The sequence below is a fragment of the Lynx rufus genome, unplaced genomic scaffold (genome assembly GCF_022079265.1).
Source record: "Lynx rufus isolate CCGP_SWC_20201006 ecotype Redwood Valley unplaced genomic scaffold, mLynRuf1.p SCAF_17, whole genome shotgun sequence".
Taxonomy (NCBI): domain Eukaryota; kingdom Metazoa; phylum Chordata; class Mammalia; order Carnivora; family Felidae; genus Lynx; species Lynx rufus.
The window spans coordinates 3,884,349-3,905,447 of NW_025814831.1; the positions used below are offsets into that span (position 1 = coordinate 3,884,349).

A 21,099-nucleotide genomic window follows, 5' to 3' on the forward strand; every position below is an offset into this window, starting at 1 on the left:
CCATACCTGTTATTTAAAAACCAGGCAATAGTAAATGTGTTGAGATAGAACAGAGTCCCAGATATACCGTCAAGAACAAATTGTTGAACTCATACTTTGTGATAAAAAATTTATATATTAATTAATATGTATAAAAATATTAGGAAAAGCATATATATTATACACAGTGACTATGAGAGGGCGTTAAGTGTCTACATTATACATTCTGTATTGTGTGAAATTTTGACAACAGAATTTATTTTAATAACCACAAAATACTTTTGTAAACTTGCGGTACCCCTAAGAGGCACAGCTCTATCTAAACAGACACTTGAGAAGAAAGAAAACACAAGAAAAACCAGGGATCTGCAGACATCCTTAGACGAGGGACACCTGCTAGCCATCTATACATGTTCCAAATCTCCTATCTACACAGAGTCAGAATCAATGTTGGACAGCCAAGACTTTCACAGTCTTTGAAAATAAAGAAGAGGGGCGCCTGGGTGGCTCAATTAAGCGTCCCACTTCGGCTCAGGTCACAATCTCACGGTCCGTGAGTTCAAGCCCCGCGTCGGGCTCTGGGCTGATGGCTCAGAGCCTGGAGCCTGCTTCTGATTTTGTGTCTCCCTCTCTCTCTGCCCCTCCCCCGTTCATGCTCTGTCTCTCTCTGTCTCAAAAAAAAAAAAAAAAAAAAAAGTTAAAAAAAATTAAAAAAATTAAAAAAATTAAAAAAAAAAGAAAATAAAGAAGAAAGGAAAGTAGAAAAAACTTCTATTGTGACACTATACTGTGGAGAAGGGAGTTGCGGGGGAATGATAGGTGTGCAAACGGAAAAAATTATGTATACGTGTCTGCAATCACACTTCAATCACATTTTAAGGCCTATGATTAGATGACTAGCCAAGAACTAGATGATTCCCAAAGCTCCACAAGTGGGAGCCTACTAAGAGGAACCTAACTCACATCAAGATGCCACGTCATGTTCACATCCTCACACTTGAGCAGTTTGGCAAGTTCCCATTAACCCACATTCCATTCCTAGAGCTCTATCTTAAGAAAATACTAGAAACGCAATAAAAACAAACAAAAAACAAAAGAGGACAAAGCTCTAGGATTCAGAATTTTACTACAGCTTTCTTTTACAACAGGCAACAAATCTGAAACAATACACTTTCAATAGAAGGGTAGATATACTTCCATATCCATGTGATGACAGAATAGCACATGGTTATCTCACAGTGTGGGAAAAGCTCCGGTCAATATTCGGGAAAATACAGAGACACAGACAAACCCACACATGGAGAAACACCATCATGTCCCTTATAGGACAGAAGAGGAAACAAAGAGGACTGGAAAAAATCCCAGAGCATTTAACAACACTTATCTCTGGGTAATGAAATACTGTGTGAGCAGTTCCTTCTTTGTAAGTTTCTGTGTCTTCTGAACTTTCAACAATACGTGAATGTTAACTTGTATACTGGTTTTAAAAGTCATTTTAAAGGCTTACATTAAAACCACAAATTTATTTTAGGCAACAGCATTGTTTAAAAATCTACTAACTTTGGGGCAACTGGGTGGCTCAGTCGGTTATGCATCTGACTGGCTCAGGTCATGATCTCGTGGTTTGTGAGTTCGTGCTCTGCATCGGGCTCTGTGCTGACAGCTCAGAGCCTGGAGCCTGCTTTGGATTCTGTGTCTTCCTCTCTCTCTGCCCCTCTCCCAGTCACACTCTGTGTCTCTCTCTCTCTCTCTCAAAAATAAACATTAAAAAAATTAAAAAAAAACCAAAAAAATAAAAATCTACTAACTTCATATTCTTATCTTTTCTTCTAGGTCTAGAAAGAATGAGAAAATATAAAAATTAAATTCTGACTCCACAGATGTCAACAGGTAATACATGAGCAAAAGGCACTGATCAATGGTGAACTGAAGTAACAAAAGGACAGTGGCCAAAATACAGAACACCGAGACTTAATGAGCTCTCCCTGAGAGAGGCACTCAGAGCATGAACCAGGGTTCACGACCTCAGCAAACCTAGATAATGCTCAACCTCTTACTGTGTCAGTTTCCCAAACCTCTTTGACTTGTGGAACGCCAACTGTAAAACGGGGACAAAAACGTCCTCGAGTTATTGTAAAGTGTGAATGCATTTAATGCAGTGCTTGGCACAAAGACTCAACAAATGCTCATGATTCTGGATATTCAGTTCTGGGCACCAACATTTCAAATGGACACTGTGACCAACTGTAACGTCTGGGAGTGCAAGAGACAGAGACACCCAAAGAGCCAATCGTCTAGAAAAAACCCAAAGCAACGAGGCAGGTTGAACTTGGACTAGGACGGTAAAGGAGGTGGGATGGCCGGAACATCCAAAAGACTCATCTGGAAGGTTTCTGTAGCAGAGTTCAAGAAAACAAAGCTCTAAAAATTACAGGGAGGAAGATTTCAGCTTTCTGTTAAAAAGAACATGTTCAAAAATGGAACTGATTGCTTTTTAAGTTAATGCAAGGGCTCAAAGGGGAAATAAACAAACAGGAAATACTTAAAACGTCCTCCCCAGCACAGCAAAGACATCAGAAATGCCAATACCCTTCCTTCTGCTATTCTGTTCTTCATTATAAACTCATTAAGCACCAGCCTGATAGAGGCAAAATTAAGATACTCTTAAAATCAGATCAGACTGAGATTATTTTATTACTGCTAAATTCACCATTACTAAGAGTACTTGAACTTCCCGTGTTCCATGGAGGGTACTATACAAAAGAAAAGAAAAAGAAAAAGAAAAAGAAAGGGAAGAAAAAAAAGAAAAAAAGATCCTTCTTGGTCAAAATTAAACATGTTTCTCTACCATATGAGCTCTCTGCACCCTGACTATGCTGACACGGATACCGAATACACAAGAAGAGATTATTTAATATGTATCATCTCTCACACTCATTTGGCAGTGGAAACCTATCAACACTTACCTTTTTTTTTTTTTTTTTTTTAACCTTTATTTATTTTTGAGACAGAGAGAGACAGAGCATGAACGGGGGAGGGTCAGAGAGAGGGAGACACAGAATCTGAAATAGGCTCCAGGCTCTGAGCGGTCAGCACAGAGCCCGATGCGGGGCTCGAACTCACAGGCTGAGAGATCATGACCTGAGCTGAAGTCGGACGCTTAGCCGACTGAGCCACCCAGGCGCCCCTCAACACTTATCTTAATACCGGAAAACACACTTCGGGAAATCCTGATCAAAGCCTAAGAATTTGAGCCTTCACTCACAATTTAACAGTTTCCTGATAACATTTAGCACTGGTGACTTTCCAAGTCCAACCCCATTTCAGAGCACTGACTCTTGTCAAAGACCCCTTTGAAAATCCAATGTCCTTTTTCTCCAGAAAAATGAACACATACCAAAAAACTTTGCATGTGATTTCTAAGTTTACAAATCCCCATAAATTCTACCTATGAACCCCCATTGAAAAATTCTCCAAAAGGGGATTTAGTTTTTCTTCACCCTTAAGTTATGAAGAAAATAAAAACTTTGGGGTCGCCTGGGTGGCTCAGTCGGGTGAGTGTCCGACTTCAGCTCAGGTCATGACCTCACAGTTCGGTTCATGACTTTAAGCCCTGTGTCAGGCTTTCTGCCGCCAGCACAGAGCCCGCTTCGGATCCTTTGTCCCCGTCTCTCTCTGCCTCTCTCCAGCTTGTGCTCTCCCTTGCTCTCTCAAAAACAAATAAACATTAAAAAAAATTTTTTTTAAAAAAGGAAAGAAAAAATTTGAAACTGCCAGAGACTTATGGCAATGTCTGACACAAAATTATTTTTGCTGATATTATTTGAGCAGAGGCAACAGAAAAGCTGAAAAAGCAAACTTTGAATATACACTTAATATTACTAGTAACTATAGGACCCCAACGCTCCCCAATAAAATCCAAAGTAGCTCAGTGTATTCATCCCAATACAACTTTAAACTCATAAAACAAAGAGGCAATTCACAAGTTCTTCTAGTTAAGTTGAAGTCTTACAGTATAAAGCCTGTTTCCAATGACATATTTTTGCCCTTTGTAACCCCTCCAATTAGAAATGTACGGATCTGTAAATTCCCAGCTGGGGGAGTTATACACCACGTTATAATTTCCTTTCCACTCTGAGCCTTTCCTCCTAGTTACTCCAGTATTAGCCTGTACAGCATTTTGGATAAAGTAAATTATGAAGCCACTGGTTAAGAATTTTAAGCCCTGGGGCTCCTGGGTGACTCAGTCTGTTAAGCGTCCGACTCTTGATTTCAACTCAGGTCATGATCTCACAGTTTGTAAGATTGAGCCCCACATCGGGACTGACAGCTCTGTGCTGACCGGAGCCTGCTTGGGATTCTCTCCCACCATCTCTCTCTCTCTCTCTCTCTCTCTCTCTCTCTCTCTCTCAGTCTGCCTCTCCCCTGCTCACACTCTCTCTCAAAATAAATAAACATTAAGAAGAAAAAAAAATATTTAAGTCCTTATGACAGGCTACAGTAAAGAAATGCACACTGTCCGGGGCGCCTGAGTGGCTCAGTCAGTTGAGCACCCGCCTTCAGCTCAGGTCCTAATCTCACGGTTCTGCGAGTTCAGGCCCCACACTGGGCTGGCTGGTGTCATTGCAGAGCCCGCTTTGGCTCCTCTGTCCCCCTCTCTCTGCCCCTCCCCCGCTTGTGTGCTCTCAAAAATAAACATTTAAAAACAACAAAGAACAAAAAAACAACTTTGCTTTAAAGAAGAAAGGTGAAAAATGAAAGTGTTCTAAAACTTACGTTTTGCTTCTGATAGATTCTGATTAGGTGACCAGACCAGCATGCCAAGATTGTCTCGTTCTTGACTGCGTCTCGCTAGTTTGGCTTGGTAGAAATAAAAAAGAAAATTATTATAATTTAACAGACATAACAAGCGATGACTAACGGCACCATTCTGATCTTTTAATCCTCGGAACATCGTGACATCGCCCACCCTTTACTGAGACCTGCCCCAAGGAAACCTGCACCCTTACCGTCACAGGGTGAGGGGGGCTCTGAGTCTGCCCAAACACGTCTACTTTTAAGTCTTTTACTGCTTTAACAAACAGGTTTACTACTCTCACTTGCTCGGTGAGGAAACTCAACAGGTCGTTTGGTAGAAGGAGGCGGAGACAGGACTGCATGGCTACAGTGCCCAGTGGTTAAACTGCTACACACTAGAATGCCCGGCCGTCAGACACGGGACACCCAGGATATCCGTATTCTTCCCGTGTGCTTTGAATACCCTTATCCTTCTCTGCCACAGTAACTTTTTAGGGACTTGACAACAGGAATCCAAAGATTCTTTTAACTACTTTATTAAAAAATAAGCATTAAAAATACTTAATCTGAAAGCAAACTAAAGTGCATTCAAATTCCTAAAACTCTATGATACAAAATAGAAGACCAAAGGTTTACAAGCGCCAGGTGCTGAGCTGACATGTATAAATGGATTAACCACAAACAACAGTCATACACTACAACAGAGACATTTAAAATGTTATCTTCAAAAAAAGTAGAATAAAATAAAATGTTATCTTCCAAAGGTACAGAGGACTCAAGACACAAGAGGCTTACTAATCTCACTAACCCTTGCACTGGGTAGGCCCAAACTTATTCATTCTAACGGTATTATTCTTACCTTTTTGTTTGTTTGCTTAAATAAATTCCTCTAAGGATATGAAAGTTATGGACTCCGCTCTCTAGAAAAAAATCCCAATGAAATAGAAACACACACACAAATATAAACACACTTTTAGAAAATTCATAAAGCCTGGTTTAAGAATTCTTGTCTCTTTATGACACTGCCAGGTATCTAATCTTTTACTTAATTTTATCTGTCAATGTGTTCTAGGTTTTATAAAGAAAGAATTCCTATACTTTCAGTAAAACCTATGGGGCAGTTACTTGAAAGAAAAATGACAGGGTGGTGGGAGGGAAAGAACCAGAGTGGACACTGGAAATCAGGCAAAGTGGGAACAGCGTGTGAAGGATACAGAGACAGGAAAAGGAGAAAAGAGATGCTCCCATTGGCCCCTGAGGACACCTTTTTATATGTATATAGCTCAGTGTTACTGCTACACATAATCTAAAAATGAAATACAATCAACAAAGATGAGGACCCCACATGGAATACAGTCTTGCTGTATTTTATTTTTTTTATTTTTATTTTTTTAATTTTTTTTAACGTTTATTTATTTTTGAGACAGAGAGAGACAGAGCATGAACGGGGGAGGGGCAGAGAGAGAGGGAGACACAGAATCGGAAACAGGCTCCAGGCTCTGAGCCATCAGCACAGAGCCTGACGCGGGGCTTGAACTCACGAACCGTGAGATCGTGACCTGAGCCGAAGTCGGACGCTTAACCGACTGAGCCACCCAGGCGCCCCAATCTTGCTGTATTTTAAATAAAAATCAGAAGTCAAAACAGAAATAAAAGGAATCCGCATTGGAAAAGCAGAATTAAAATGGTTTTATTCACAGATGATCATTTGTGTAGACAATCTACAGAATCTACAAAAAGTTACTCAAAAAAATGAGTTTTAGCGAAGTTGTAGGAAATGAGATCGATAGTTTAAAAAAAAGGTAAAAATCAAAATAGTTAATAAAAATCAAAATTAAAGAATATCTCTTTCAGGGGTACTTGGGTGGCTCAATCAGTTAAGTGTCTGGCTCTTGACTTCAGCTCAGGTCACGATCTCACGGTTTGTGAGTTTGAGCCACATCAGGCTCTGTGCTGACAGCTCAGGGCCTGGAGCCTGCTTCGGATTCTGTGTCTCCCTCCCTCTCTGCCCCTTCCCCACTTGTGCTATCCTTCTCTCTCTCTCAAAATATAAACAAACATTAAAAAAAAAAAAAAAAGGAACAAACTGGAAAATCCACCTGAATCAAACTAATGATAAAGATTCAGTAATTAAGACGGTGTGTGGTCCTGGCACACAGGGAAATAAATTAACATAACAGGAGTCCAAAAACAGAACCGCACATATAGGACCAACTAATTTTCCTTCCACAAACGTGCAAAGGCAAAATTCAATGGAGAAAAAGAATCTGTTCAACAAACGATGCTGGAACAAGTGGATATTCATATTAAAAACAAAACAAAACAAAACAGGGGCGCCTGGGTGGCTCAGTTGGTCAAGCATCCATCCGACTCCTGATTTTAGCTCAAGTCATGATCTCACAGTTGGTGGGATCTTTGTCGGGCTCTGCATTGACAGCGCAGAGCCCGCTTGGGGTTCTTTCCCTCTCTCTCTCTCTTCTCCTCCCCTTTTCTTTCTCTCTCTCTCTCAAAATAAACATTTAAAAAAAATCAAATGGATCCATACCTTACATATACAAATATAGAAAAATTAACTGAAAACTGATGACAGAACTAAACGTGAAGCCAGAAGTTATAAAACTACTAGAAGAAAACATGCAAAAATCTTTTGAACTTAGGTTGAAAAAGTTCTTAGATACAACGCCAAAAGCACAATCCATAAAGGAAAAGATTCATAAATTGGACTTTATCCAAAGTAAGAACTTCTACTCGTCAAATGACCCGTTTAAGGAAAAAAAAGCCAAGCCAAAGACTGAGAAAATAATTACAAATCACATATCTGATAAGGCCTTGTATCCAGAATCTATAAAGAACCCTCAGAACTCAACACAAAGAAATAATCATATTGTTAAAAAATGGGCAAAATAATACAGAGAAAGACAAATACCAAATGCTTTCACTCTTATGTGGATCCTGAGAAACTTAACAGGAACCCATGGGGGAGGGGAAGGGGAAAAAAAAAAAAAAGAGAGGTTAGAGTGGGAGAGAGCCAAAGCATAAGAGACTCTTAAAAAATGAGAACAGGGGCGCCTGGGTGGCGCAGTCGGTTAAGCGTCCGACTTCAGCCAGGTCACGATCTCGCGGTCCGTGAGTTCGAGCCCCGCGTCAGGCTCTGGGCTGATGGCTCGGAGCCTGGAGCCTGTTTCCGATTCTGTGTCTCCCTCTCTCTCTGCCCCTCCCCTGTTCATGCTCTGTCTCTCTCTGTCCCAAAAATAAATAAACGTTGAAAAAAAAAATGAGAACAAACTGAGGGCTGATGGGGGGTGGGAGGGAGGGAAGGGTGGGTGATGGGTACTGAAGAAGGCATCTTTTGGATGAGCACTGGGCATTGTATGGAAACCAATTTGACAATAAATTTCATATATTTAAAAAAAAATGGGCAAAAGATTTGAATAAACATGCCTCCAAAGAAAGTATAAGGATAGCAAATAAGCACATGGAATGTAAAGCTATTAAAAATCAATAGTCATTAGAGAAAGGCAAATTATTTTTTTTTCAAAATTTTATTTAAATTTGTTAATTAACATACAGGGCAATATTGGTTTCAGGAGTAGAATTCAGTGATTCATCACTTACATACAACCCCCAGTGCTCATAACAGGTGCCCTCCTTAATACCCATCACCCATCTAACTAACCCATCCCCCACCCACGTCCCTCCATCAATCCTCAGTTTGTTCTCTAAGAGTCTCTTATGGTTTATTTAGCTCTCTCTTTTTTCTTTTCCCCTTCTCATATGTTCATCTGTTTTGTTTCTTAAATTCCAGGTGAGTGAAATCATATGGTTATTTCTCTGATTTATTTTGCTTATTAGCATAGTACAGTCTAGCTCCACCCACATCATTGCAAATGGCAAGACTTCATTATTTTTGATGGCTGAGCAATATTCCATTACACACACACACACACACACACACACACACACACACACACAACCTTCTTTATCCATTCATCAGTGGATGGACATCTGGGCTTTTTCCATAGTTTGGCTATTGTTGGTAACGAAGAAAGGCTAATTAAAACGATTCAAGATACCAAAACATACCTATAAAAAGTAGAAAGTTAAAAAGACTAACAATACAAAGGTTTGGCAATAATGTGGAGAAACTAGAACTTTCATGTACTGTTGGTCAGAATGTAAAATGGTGCCATCACTTTGGGGGGGAGGGGATCTGGTAATTTCATAACTAAAATTGTGGTATAGCCACTCAATGGAATAATTTTTCTCAGCAGTTTTTCTTTTAAAAAAAAAGAACTATTTAAATATACATAAATGAATCTCAATTATGCTGAGTGAAAGAGTTAAAGGAAGGGCTAGAAAGAATTCTGTAGTGCTGGACAGGTTTGATGTGTAATAGTACAAGCTCATAGTTTTCAATGTCCCCTGAGAGAGCATTGATGCAATGACAGTCCAGCAATAATGAGGACATGAGCACACCTAGCTCCCAGATCTCAATTCTAAACACCATTCTCCAATAAAAGAAACCAGGTCTCCTTGGAGAAATGGTTGATTCCAGGACTATGACAGGAAATCTCCAAGAGGACCATGAAATATCTTGTTATGCCAGGAGGTAAAAAAGTGTTCAAAGAATGATGGGATCTGCCTCCTCCCTGGCCAAATCTAAAAACAATGTAAGCAAAAATAAATAAATGACAGCAATAAAATAACAACCTGTGAGTCCATATTAATAGAAAACAAAAGGACAGATTAAAAAGGGAAGTCAAATGAGGCCAGAACAACCAGGTCAAAGTTGGAAGATTCACACCACTATTAAGTCTTAATGTATAAAGGAATAGTAATCAAGACAGTGTGGTATTGGCAAAACACAGGTACACAGATCAATGAACAGAAGTCAGACCAGAAATAGACTCATATAAATATGGTCAACTGATTTGTAACAGAGGTGCAAAAAAGCAATTCGATGGAGAAAGGATTCAATTTAATACCCTTTCAACAAAGAGGATTTTTCACAACTGGATCTCCATATGCAAAAAAAAAAAAAAAAAAAAAAAAGTGAATCTGGGGATGCCTGTGTGGCTCAGTTGGTTGGTTAAGTGTCCAACTTTTGGCTGAGGTCATGATCTCATGGTTCCTGAGATGGAGCCCCGCATAGAGCTCTGTGCTGACAGCGCAGAGCCTGCTTAGGATTCTCTCTTGCCCTCTCTCTGCACCTCCCCTGCTTGTACTGTCTCTATCTCTCTCAAAATAAACAAACATTAGAGGAAAAAAAAAGTGAACCTCAACCTATTCCTCACACCTTAGAAGAATTTTATTCAAAATGGATCTCATATATAAAAGTAAAACCTAACATGATAAATTTTTTAGGAAAAAAAATGAGAAAATCTTCATGAACTTGGTTCAGGAAAAGAGGTCTTAGATATGACACCAGAAGTGCAATCTATAAAAGTTTAAAAAATGGTAAATTGAGCTTAATCAAAACCTTGAAACTTCTCCTCTACAAAAGAAACTGTAAGAGACACTGTAGACTGTGAGAAAACATTCACAAATCATGTATCTGACAAAGAACTTGTATCCAAAATGTATAAAGAACTTCAAAAATGCAGTGAGAAAATAACCCACTTTCTAAACAATGGGCAAAAAATCTGAACAACTACTTCACCAGTGGAAAATATACAGATGGTATGTAAGCACGTGAAAAAATGCTCGAGATCATTAGCCATTAGGAAAATGCAAATTAAAGCCACAATGAGAAATTAACACATACTCTATTAGAATATCTAAAATAAAAGAAATGGACAATACCAAGCACTGACTAGAACGGAATATCTGAAACTCTCATACAGTGCTAGTGTAAATGCAAAATAAAATGACAAAGCCAGTCAGGAAAAGTTTTGCAGTTCTTATAAAGATGCAATGATATTTAAAAAATTACTGACCCAACAATCAATCACATTCTTAGGTACATACCCTACAGAATTGACGTATGTTCACAATAAAACTTGTATACAGTATTTACAGCAGCTTTATTCACAACTGGTAAAAAGTAGCAAGGTGGGGGAGGGGACCCAAATGTCCTTCAAAAAGTAAATGGATAAACTGTGGAGCATCTACACGTGGAATACTGAACAGCAATAAAAAATACACTACTGATATACGGCCTTATCTCCAATTCATCATATTCAGTGAAAGAATCAGGTCTCCAAAGGTTACATATAATATGATTCCATTTATATAACATTCTGGAAAGGCAAAACTATGGAAAAAGATCATCGTTCCAGGGGTTAGAAGTACGAGGAAGGCTAAGAACTGTCCAAGGTAATTTTCTCAAGAGATTAAACTGTTTTGTATCCCAACTATGGTGGTGGTGATGTGAAACTATGCTCGTCTTAACACTCACAAATATGTACACCAAAAACTAATCCATTTTGCTGAGTGTAAACTAAAGAAATAAATATGATGAAAACAAAGCAATGTCATTAATTTCTGGATAGATACTGATGTCTGCTAACGGTGCTAACTCTGAAGCTGCTCTCTTTGTTTAAAATTGATTGCCAAGTTTTATAAACCTTACAAAATAAACCCAGACTTGGACATGTGGGTGGCTCAATCAGTTAAGGCTCTGACTCTTGATTCTGGCTCAGGTCATGATCTCAGGGTTGTGGGCTTGAGTCCTGTGTTGGGCTCCACAATGGGCATGGAGCCTGCTTAAGATATATATGCATATATTCATTCACTCACTCATTCATTCATTCATTCATTCATTCTCTCTCTCTCCCCCCCCCACCCCCAACCTCCACTCACACACTCTCTCTAAAAAAGAAAAAATAATAAGCCCAGACCTGACTGAAAGTAGAAGGTAACTGAAATTACAAATGCCCGTGAAGGGGAAGAAAAAAGAGAATTCACACTAGTAGTGAAAATGTCCATTTGTACAACCCCTTTAGAGAGAAAACTGGCAGTGTGTGATAAAATAGAAGTGTGGATACCCTGCAACACAGCAATCCATATCTAAATATAATATATATAGTAACAATGTTTTTCAAAACTGCAGGTCAGACCTATTGAAGTTAACCTATTGGGTCCTAATCAGAATTTGTTTTCAAAGAATTAAGAATAGAAAGCATCAGCATGTTGCTTCATTATGTCCATAAACTTTGGTGAAGATTTCTTACACATACACACACATACCCCTACTGGTTTGGTTCTCTGGAGAACTCTGATATGGACTGTCATCACAGGCTTGATTATGGTTCTGAAATATAGGAAAATTTTAAAGGTCTATCAACAGGAATTGGCTAAGTCATAGTTAGATGCAGTCAAAGGAACTAAATACAGAATATAAAATTCATCAGATATACAGATATCAATAATTTTGATTATAAAAAGTGATTATAAAAAGTTACATATATAATACCACAATGTAAATATTAAAAATATAAACACGACGCTACATGTTATGAGGGGTATATACATTTAAAGTATAAAATCTGCATGATAAAAATATTTAAAAATCAGGTATCGGCCACTCTAAGAGTGTGATCTTGCTTTGACTAGTTATATGTAATGCTTCATTGCTTTCCGTAAATCTGGGTGGTCGGGAGGCAAATATTTTCTGAGTTTTTATGTCGAAAATTGTGCAACATTTTGTGAAATGGCTTTTTAAAAAGTCTTCACTGTGTGATATGATGCTACCTAACACAGTGCTGATGTTCCAACTGGAAATCATCTTGTCCCGCACTAAGGGGAAAATACTCTTGGCATATTTTCTGTTCTGCCCCGAAACTGAATTAGTTCTCATTCCCTAAGGCTTACTGCATTTGTTAACTGCTTGAGACCAGAGCATCAATTTACATTTATATTTTACATTCTCCCAGGAGTACTAGGGTTCCAATTCCTGCTCATCTTCTCTAACACTTGTTATTATTGGACTTTCTGATTCTAGCCAGGGAGTATGAAGTAGGGTCTCATTGTAGTTTTGATCTGCATTTCTCTGATGACTAATGATATGGAGTATGCTTGATATGCTTATTGGCCACGTGTGTATAATCCTTGGAGAAATATCCATCCAAGTCTTTCACCCATTTGTAAAATGGATTATTTGTCTAGAATGATGGGAATATAAAACTGCATGGTACAGCCACTTTGAGAGACAGTCTAGCAGTGCTTCTAAGGGTTAAATACAGTTAGCATATAACCTAGCAATTCCATTCCTAGGTATACAACCCAGAGAAATGAAAACATATACCCACATGAAAACTCATATAATGGGGCGCCTGGGTGGCTCAGTCGGTTGAGCATCCGACTTCAGCTCAGGTCACGATCTCACACTCCGTGAGTTCGAGCCCCGCGTCGGGCTCTGTGCTGACAGCTCAGCCTGGAGCCCACTTCAGATTCTGTGTCTCCCCCTCTCTCTGTCCCTCCCCTGTTCATGCTCTGTCTCTCTCTGTCTCAAACAAAACAAAACAAAACAAAACAAAACAAAACAAAACAAAACAAAACAAAACAAAACTAAACTCATATACCAATGTTCACAGCACCATTGTTCACAACAGCCAAAAGGTGATAATGATCCAAATGTCCATCGACCAATGAATGGGCACATATTTGACTCTTGAAAAACAAGGGGGGTTAGGGGTGCTAATCTCCCATGCAAAAATTTGGGTATAACTTTTGACTCCCTCCAAACCTAACTACTTGTAGCCCCCTATTGACTGGAAGTCTTACTGATAATCTAAACAGTCAACACATAGTTTGCATGTTGTGTGTAATACACACACACACACACACACACACACACACACACACACTATATTCTGACAATAATGTAAGCTAGAGAAAGAAATTATCAATAAGAAAATCCTAAGGAGAAATATTTACAGTACTGTAAAAAAAAAAAAAAATCCTCATATAAGTGGGTGTGTGCAGTTCAAACCCATGCTGTTCAAGGGTCAACTGCATAGTATATCTATATGATGGAATATTATGCTGCCATAAAAAAGAATGTAGTACTAATCCATGCTCAGTATGGAGGAAACCTGAAAACATTATGCTAGGTGAGAGCAGCTAGTCACAAAAACCCCACATACCGTATAATCCCACTCATAGGAAATGTCCCGAATAGGCAACTCTACAGATCAATGACTGCCAGAAGGTGTACGACACTTGGGAGAAATGGGGAATGACGGGGTTTCTTTGTGGGATGAGAATGGTCTAAAATGGACTGCAGTGATGTTGCACAATTCTGTGAAAATACTGAAAACCACTGAATTGTATATATTTTTTTAAATTTTTAATTTTTTTTAACGTTTTATTTATTTTTGAGACAGAGAGAGACAGAGCATGAACGGGGGAGGGGCAGAGAGAGAGGGAGACACAGAATCGGAAGCAAGCTCCAGGCTCTGAGCCACCAGCCCAGAGCCCGACGCGGGGCTTGAACTCACGGACCGCGAGATCGTGACCTGAGCTGAAGTCGGACGCTTAACCGACTGTGCCACCCAGGCGCCCCTATATTTTAAACAAGTGAACTGTATGTACATTTTTTTGTGAATTAGATCTCAATAAAGCTATTATAAAAAAACAAGTGAGAATTCTTGTTTAGTTGCTTTTAGCATATGTATTTCTTTGCCAATAAATGAATTAAAAAGTAAAAATACAAACTGTAGGTACAACAAACCACCTTGCAAATTTAAAGAGTGGCTAACTCAAGGGAAGAGGTGAGGCACTGGACTGGGAGGAAAAATGGGATTTGTGTTTGGCTCCATGTATTTCCTTACTGTTTGGATTTTTTATCATAAAAATGCATCCCAGTACTGCGTCTGCAATCACGTTTTCTTTTAAAGAAAAACATTAAGGAAATTCATGTAAATTCTGTGAAGAATCATTTCATAATGACAATTTTAGCTCTTATGTTTCTCTTTTCCTAAAAATGGGAAAACCTGCACAGATCAGTTACAAAAACTAAACTTAAATGTATCTTCAGAATTCAAGAACTCTGGACTCAACAGGGACATCCGTTACAATGGAAATAAAGTAAAGAAAGCAGTATCACACTCAGTTTCAGTTAAAAAATAAGTGGGCAATAAAGAAACAACTTTAAAAACCTGTAACTAGGAGCGCCTGGGTGGCTCAGTCAGTTAAGTGTCCAACTCTTGATTCTGGCTCAGGTCATGATCTCACTGTCCTGAGATCGAGCCCCACATCAGGCTCCACACCGAGCATGAAGCCCGCTTGGGTTTCTCTCTCACTCTGCCCCTTCCTGCTTGCACATGTGCTCTCTCTCTCTCTCTCTCTCTCTCCCTAACAAAACAAAACAAAACAGAACAAAACAAAACAGAACAGAACAAAACAAAACAAAACAAAACCCCTATAACTATAAACCAAGATTATCCCCTTTTTACACTCCTTGGCCTAGCAGAAGTGGGAGGAAAGCGAACTTTCCTGGAGGATTAAGCTCTCAGATTGCCACAATAAGATCAACCAAGATGATCTCACATTCAAAGATGACAAATACTCAAAAAAAAAAAAAAAAGTACTATCAGTGAGAGTTTGTAGATACTGTAATTAACAAATACAGAATTATAAATACATGTGAAATGTCTAAGGAAACAGAAGTTGGAATGAGTAAGCAACAAAACACCATCAAAAGGGGCACCTGGGTGGCTCAGCTGGTTAAGCGTCTGATACTTGCTTTTGGCTCAGGTCACGACCTCAAGTTTTCATGAGTTCGAGCCCCCACATCGGGCTCTGCGCCGGCAGCGGGGAGCCTACGTGGAATCCTCTCTGCCCTTCTCTCTCTGCCCCTCCCCCACTCATGCTGTCTCTGTCTCTCTCAAAATAAATGAATAAACTTAAAAAATAAAAAAGCATTAAAAAATTACAAGATTTTGGGGCGCCTGGGTGGCGCAGTCGGTTAAGTGTCCGACTTCAGTCAGGTCACGATCTCGCGGTCCGTGAGTTCGAGCCCCGCGTCGGGCTCTGTGCTGACAGCTCAGAGCCTGGAGCCTGTTTCAGATTCTGTGTCTCCCTCTCTCTGACCCTCCCCTGTTCATGCTCTGTCTCTCTGTTTCAAAAATAAATAAACATTAAAAAAAAAAAAATCAAAAAAAAAAAATTACAAGATTTTAAAAAGAACCAGCTAGTACTTTAAAAAAAGAAAAATCATCCAAACAAAAAACTCAATGAATTAATAAAGTAGCAGGGAAGATGAAGTTGAAGAGCTATAAAATCTAAAATATTATTCATAATACAACACAGAGATAAAAACATAAGTATGAAAGACAGGTTAAGAGTTGTGGAGGATGGAAAAAGATTAGCCTATGTCTAATCAAGGTCCCCAAAAAAGGAACAGATATCAGGGGGTAATATTTGAAGCAATAAAACCTAATAATGTTATAGATATGATGAAAGACACGAATCCACAGACATAGGAAGCATGTCTACCGAGCAGGATGAATAAGAAGAAAACCAGACCTGAGTCCCATTATGGTAAAATTAAAGTATTCCAGAGACAAAAAGGGAAATTTTAAAAATTTTCTGAAACAATTTCTCATAAAATTGGGCTTTAAACTACCTTATTAGCTAGCAATTCAATTCCTATATATTTACTCAAGAGAAATATTTACCCACAAAAAGAATGTTATTTCATAACAGCCAAAAACTAGCAACAACCCAGGTGTCCATCAACAGGTGCCGAATAGAGGCACAATCGCACAAAGGAATGCTACACACAGAAATAAAACAGGACAAACTGCTGATACAAGCAACCACATGAATTAGAAACAAAATGAAGAGCAAAAAAAAATACAAAACAAAATAAAACAAAAATAACCCAGACACGAAAGAATGTATGCTGTGTAAGTGTATTCATATGAAATCCATATTAATATGAAGAGTAGAAACTGTTACGCGGTGGCAGAAATGAGAGTAGATGGTAGAGAAGGGTGGTAACTGGCAAAGGGTCCAGGAGAACTAGGTGTGCCAATGGAAATGTTCTTCCCTTTGTCTGACGTGTTAGATACGTAGGAACATACAACAGTCAAATCTCACTTAACACTTAAGATCTATGCATTTCATTGTGTGTCAATCATACCTAAAAAAATCTTTAGTAAAGGTTGTTATGAATTTTAAAAGTCCGAGAGAAAAAGATCACCTACAAATAAAATGACAGACTGACAGTAAATTCCCCAAAACACCAAAAGCCAGATAGAGTGGAATATCTTTCAAGTGCTAAGAGGCAATCTTAAGAACATATCTTGCAAAACTCTCAGAAATATGGGCAAACTACAAATGTTCTCACATACACAACAACTTTGGGACATTTTTACCTTTTGCTCAGGGGAAAAAAAAAAAATCCTGAAAGGAAGGTTGATATTCAAAGAAGAAATGGTAAGTAAACAAGATTTTTGTAAACAATGCCTATAAAAAATAAAAATAATGTCCAATTTAGGGGGTTTTGCAAAAGAACAGAACTATAATTCTGGAGATTAACACCACATAACTGAGGGGTAGTGAATCAAAGCTGAACCATTCTAAAGATGAAAGATTAACTTTAGATTTTTAACTTTATTCATTTTGAGAGAGAAAGAGAGTGTGTGTAAGCAGGAGAGGGGCAAAGGGAGAGGGAGAATCCCAAACTGGCTCCACGCTAATGAACCCCGTTAAGACTGTGACCTGAGGGGCACCTGGGTGGCTCAGTCGGTTAAGCATCCGACTTCAGTTCAGATCATGATCTCGTGGTTCGTAAGTTTGAGCCCTGCATCAGGCTCTGTGCTGACCACTCAGAGCCTGGAGCCACCTTCTCTCTCTGCCTCTCCCATGCTCACGCTCTTTCTCTCTCTCTCAAAGAAATAAACATTTTTAAAAATTGGAAAAAAAAAAAAAAAGACTGTGACCCGAGCCGAAATCGAGAGTCGGACGTTTAAGTGACTTAGCCACCCAGGCACCCCAACTTTAGATGTTAAATTAAGTGCGTACAGTAAAACTTCAAGAATAATTACTAAAAGTTACTGTATATAAACTTCTAAACCAGTACAAAAAAGAAAAATGAAAGACACCTTAACAAAATAAAACTTAAGAGTAGGACAAAGGAAAGTTAAATGACACAATTGTAATTTTATATGGTCCTAATGAAGAAGCATCAAAATAAACATGGTAAAAATTGATGGACAAATGGGAAGTTGACAAATACATCATCATACTGGGAGATTAATACATCTGTTGACAGTCCAAACAAAAATTAAAAGATACCTAAGACCTAAACAAGTGAACAATTTTTATTTATTGGACATACTTTGAAGCTGCATCTAAAAATTAAATAAAGTCTTCTCAAGCAAATTTTACAAAAATGACCATGTACAAGGCCATAAAGCTACTCTAAACACATTTCAAAGAATAGGTAGAATATAGACTACACTGTGTAAACCACAATGCAATTAAAAGTCAATAATTATGGGAATGCAAGCTGGTGCAGCCACTCTGGAAAACAGCATGGAGGTTCCTCAAAAAACTAAAAATAGAACTACCCTACGACCCAGCAATGGCACTACTAGGCATTTATCCAAGGGATACAGGTGTGCTGTTTCGAAGGGGCACAGGCACCCCCATGTTTATAGCAACCCTATCGACAATAGCCAAAGTCTGGAAAGAGCCCAAATGTCCACCTATGGATGAATGGATAAAGAAGATGTGGTATATATATATATATACCATGGAGTATTACTCGGCAATCAAAAAGAATGAAATCTTGCCATCTGCAACTATGTGGATGGAACTGGAGGGTATTATGCTAAGTGAAATTAGTCAGAGAAAGACAAAAATCATAGGACTTCACTCATGAGGACTTTAAGAGACAAAACAGCTGAACATAAGGGAAGGGAAACAAAAATAATATAACAACAGGGAGAAGGACAAAACAGAAGAGACTCATAAATATGGAGAACAAACTGAGGGTTACAGGAGGAGTTGTGGGAGGGGGGAGGGGCTAAGTGGGTAAGGGGAAGTAAGGAATCTACTCCTGAAATCATTGTTTCACTATATGCTAATTTGGATGTAAATTTTTAAAACTAAAAAATTAAATTAAAAAAAGTCAGTAATTAAAAGATAAACCAAAAATCTTCATATATTCAGAAAAGATAAAATACTCTTAACATAATCCTGGGTCAAGGAAGAAATCTTGACAAAAAAAAATTAAAGTGACTTAAAACTGAATAACAGACACTATAAACTTATGGGAACCAATGGAAAAGGTTAACTTACCAAAAAAGTTTACAGCGTGAAATGCTTATAATAAATTACAGAGGCTAAGAATTACTTTGCTAAGCATCCAACTTAAGAACATGAAAAGAACAATAAAATAAATCCAAGGAAAGGAAGACAGCAGAGAGCAGAAATTAATGAAATAGAAAACCAGGCTATCAAGAGAGGATTAACAAAAACCGAGGCTGGTGTCTAGAAAAAGCGGATATAATAGACTAATATCAGCAGAATTAGAGAAGGTACAAATAATTTTAGCAATCACAAAAGTGGATATAATTCTAAACCCATTAGAAATTAAGGATAAAAACATTATAAATAATATTCTGCCCAAATCTGTGAATTAAGGCAAAAGGACTGTTTTTGTAGGACACAATATATGCATTATCCTCTTGGTACTAGGAGCAACTGTTAAAAGGCAATGCTCTAGGGGCACCCAGCTGGCTCAGCCCAAGGAGCATGTGACTCTTGATCCTTGGGGTTTGAACCCCATGCTGGGTATAGAGACTATAAATAAATAAACAAACAAACAAAAACGAACAAACCCAAAATAGGATAGATTATTATTCATCAGTAGGAATCAATAAAGTAATAAAGGAATACAAGGGGTGCCTGGGTGGCTCAGTTGCTTGAGCATCTGACTTTGACTCAGGTCATGATCTCACGGTTCGTGGGTTCGAGCCCCACATCAGACTCTGTGCTGACAGCTCAGAGCCTGGAGCCCGCTTTGGATTCTGTGTCTTCCTCTCTCTCTCTGCCCCTCCCCTGCTCATTCTCTCATTCTCTCTCTCTCTCTCTCAAAAATAAACATTACAAAAAATTTTTTTAATTATTTAATTTTTAATTATTTAATTAAATAAACATTTAATTATTTATTAAATAAATAAAAATAACATTAAAAAATTTTCTTGATTGGTAAATTCAGGGTGCCTGGGCAGCTCAGTTGGTTAAGCATCCAACTCTTGATTTCAACTCAGGGCATAATCTCATGGTTCATGAGATTCATGAGTTTGAGCCCCGTTTTGGGCTCTGCATGGACAGTGAGGAACCTGCTTGGGATTCTCTCTCCCTCTCTCCGCCCCTCTCCCTGCTCGCTCGCGTGTTCGCTCTCTCTCTCTCTCTCACAAAATAAACGCTTTAAAAATAAAATAAAATTTGGTAAATGCTTATTCTTTTTTTTTTTTTTTAAACGTTTATTTATTTTTGGGACAGAGAGAGACAGAGCATGAACGGGGGAGGGGCAGAGAGAGAAGGAGACACAGAATCAGAAAACAGGCTCCAGGCTCTGAGCCATCAGCCCAGAGCCTGACGCGGGGCTCGGACTCCCGGACCGCGAGACTGTGACCTGGCTGAAGTCGGACGCTTAACCGACTGCGCCACCCAGGTGCCCCAGTAAATGCTTATTCTTAAATGTACCAACTGGCCATCATACTTTCACTATATCCCAAGAAACTATACATCCTTAGGTTTAACCTGTGTTAAATTTAGGTTAGGAACCAAAAATCATTTTGTGATCCAAACTTTTGGTTTCTCATTTTGGGCATCCAGAAAGAAATGCAAAGCAATCTATACAGCGATACGAGTTTACCATTACTACGACCGCTATAACTAACATATATACTGACTTATGTACCAGGTGCTATGTACTTTTACATGTATTAGCTCATTTAATCTTCTTAACAACCCTATGAGGCAGGTACTATCACTATCCCCATTTTACATAGTAGAAAATTAAGGCATAGAGAGTTGAAGTAACTTGTCCAAGATCTCACCCACAAGGAGGAGATTCCAGGGCCCATTGTGTTAACCATTATATACATATACTGCCTAGATTTTAGAGACACCATAAATTATCAGAAGTATAAGGACAGATCAAAAGCTAAAGTACATTTTCTTCACCTCACAGTATTATCCTATTAATCACCTTAACATTTAAAAACTGACAACAGGGGCGCCTGGGTGGCGCAGTCGGTTAAGCGTCCGACTTCAGCCAGGTCACGATCTCGCGGTCCGTGAGTTCGAGCCCCGCGTCGGGCTCTGGGCTGATGGCTCAGAGCCTGGAGCCTGTTTCCG

At 38.8% G+C, this 21,099-nt stretch overlaps 1 protein-coding gene across 1 annotated transcript in view; it reads right to left on the minus strand.

Moving 5' to 3' along the window:
* RCOR1 (REST corepressor 1) overlaps positions 1-21,099 on the minus strand; it is a 129,154-nt gene that overhangs the window by 43,650 nt on the left and 64,405 nt on the right. The window contains exon 3 of the mRNA XM_047080041.1: positions 4,756-4,839. Coding sequence (XP_046935997.1) covers positions 4,756-4,839 — 84 coding nt within the window. The remainder of the gene's footprint in view (positions 1-4,755; positions 4,840-21,099) is intronic.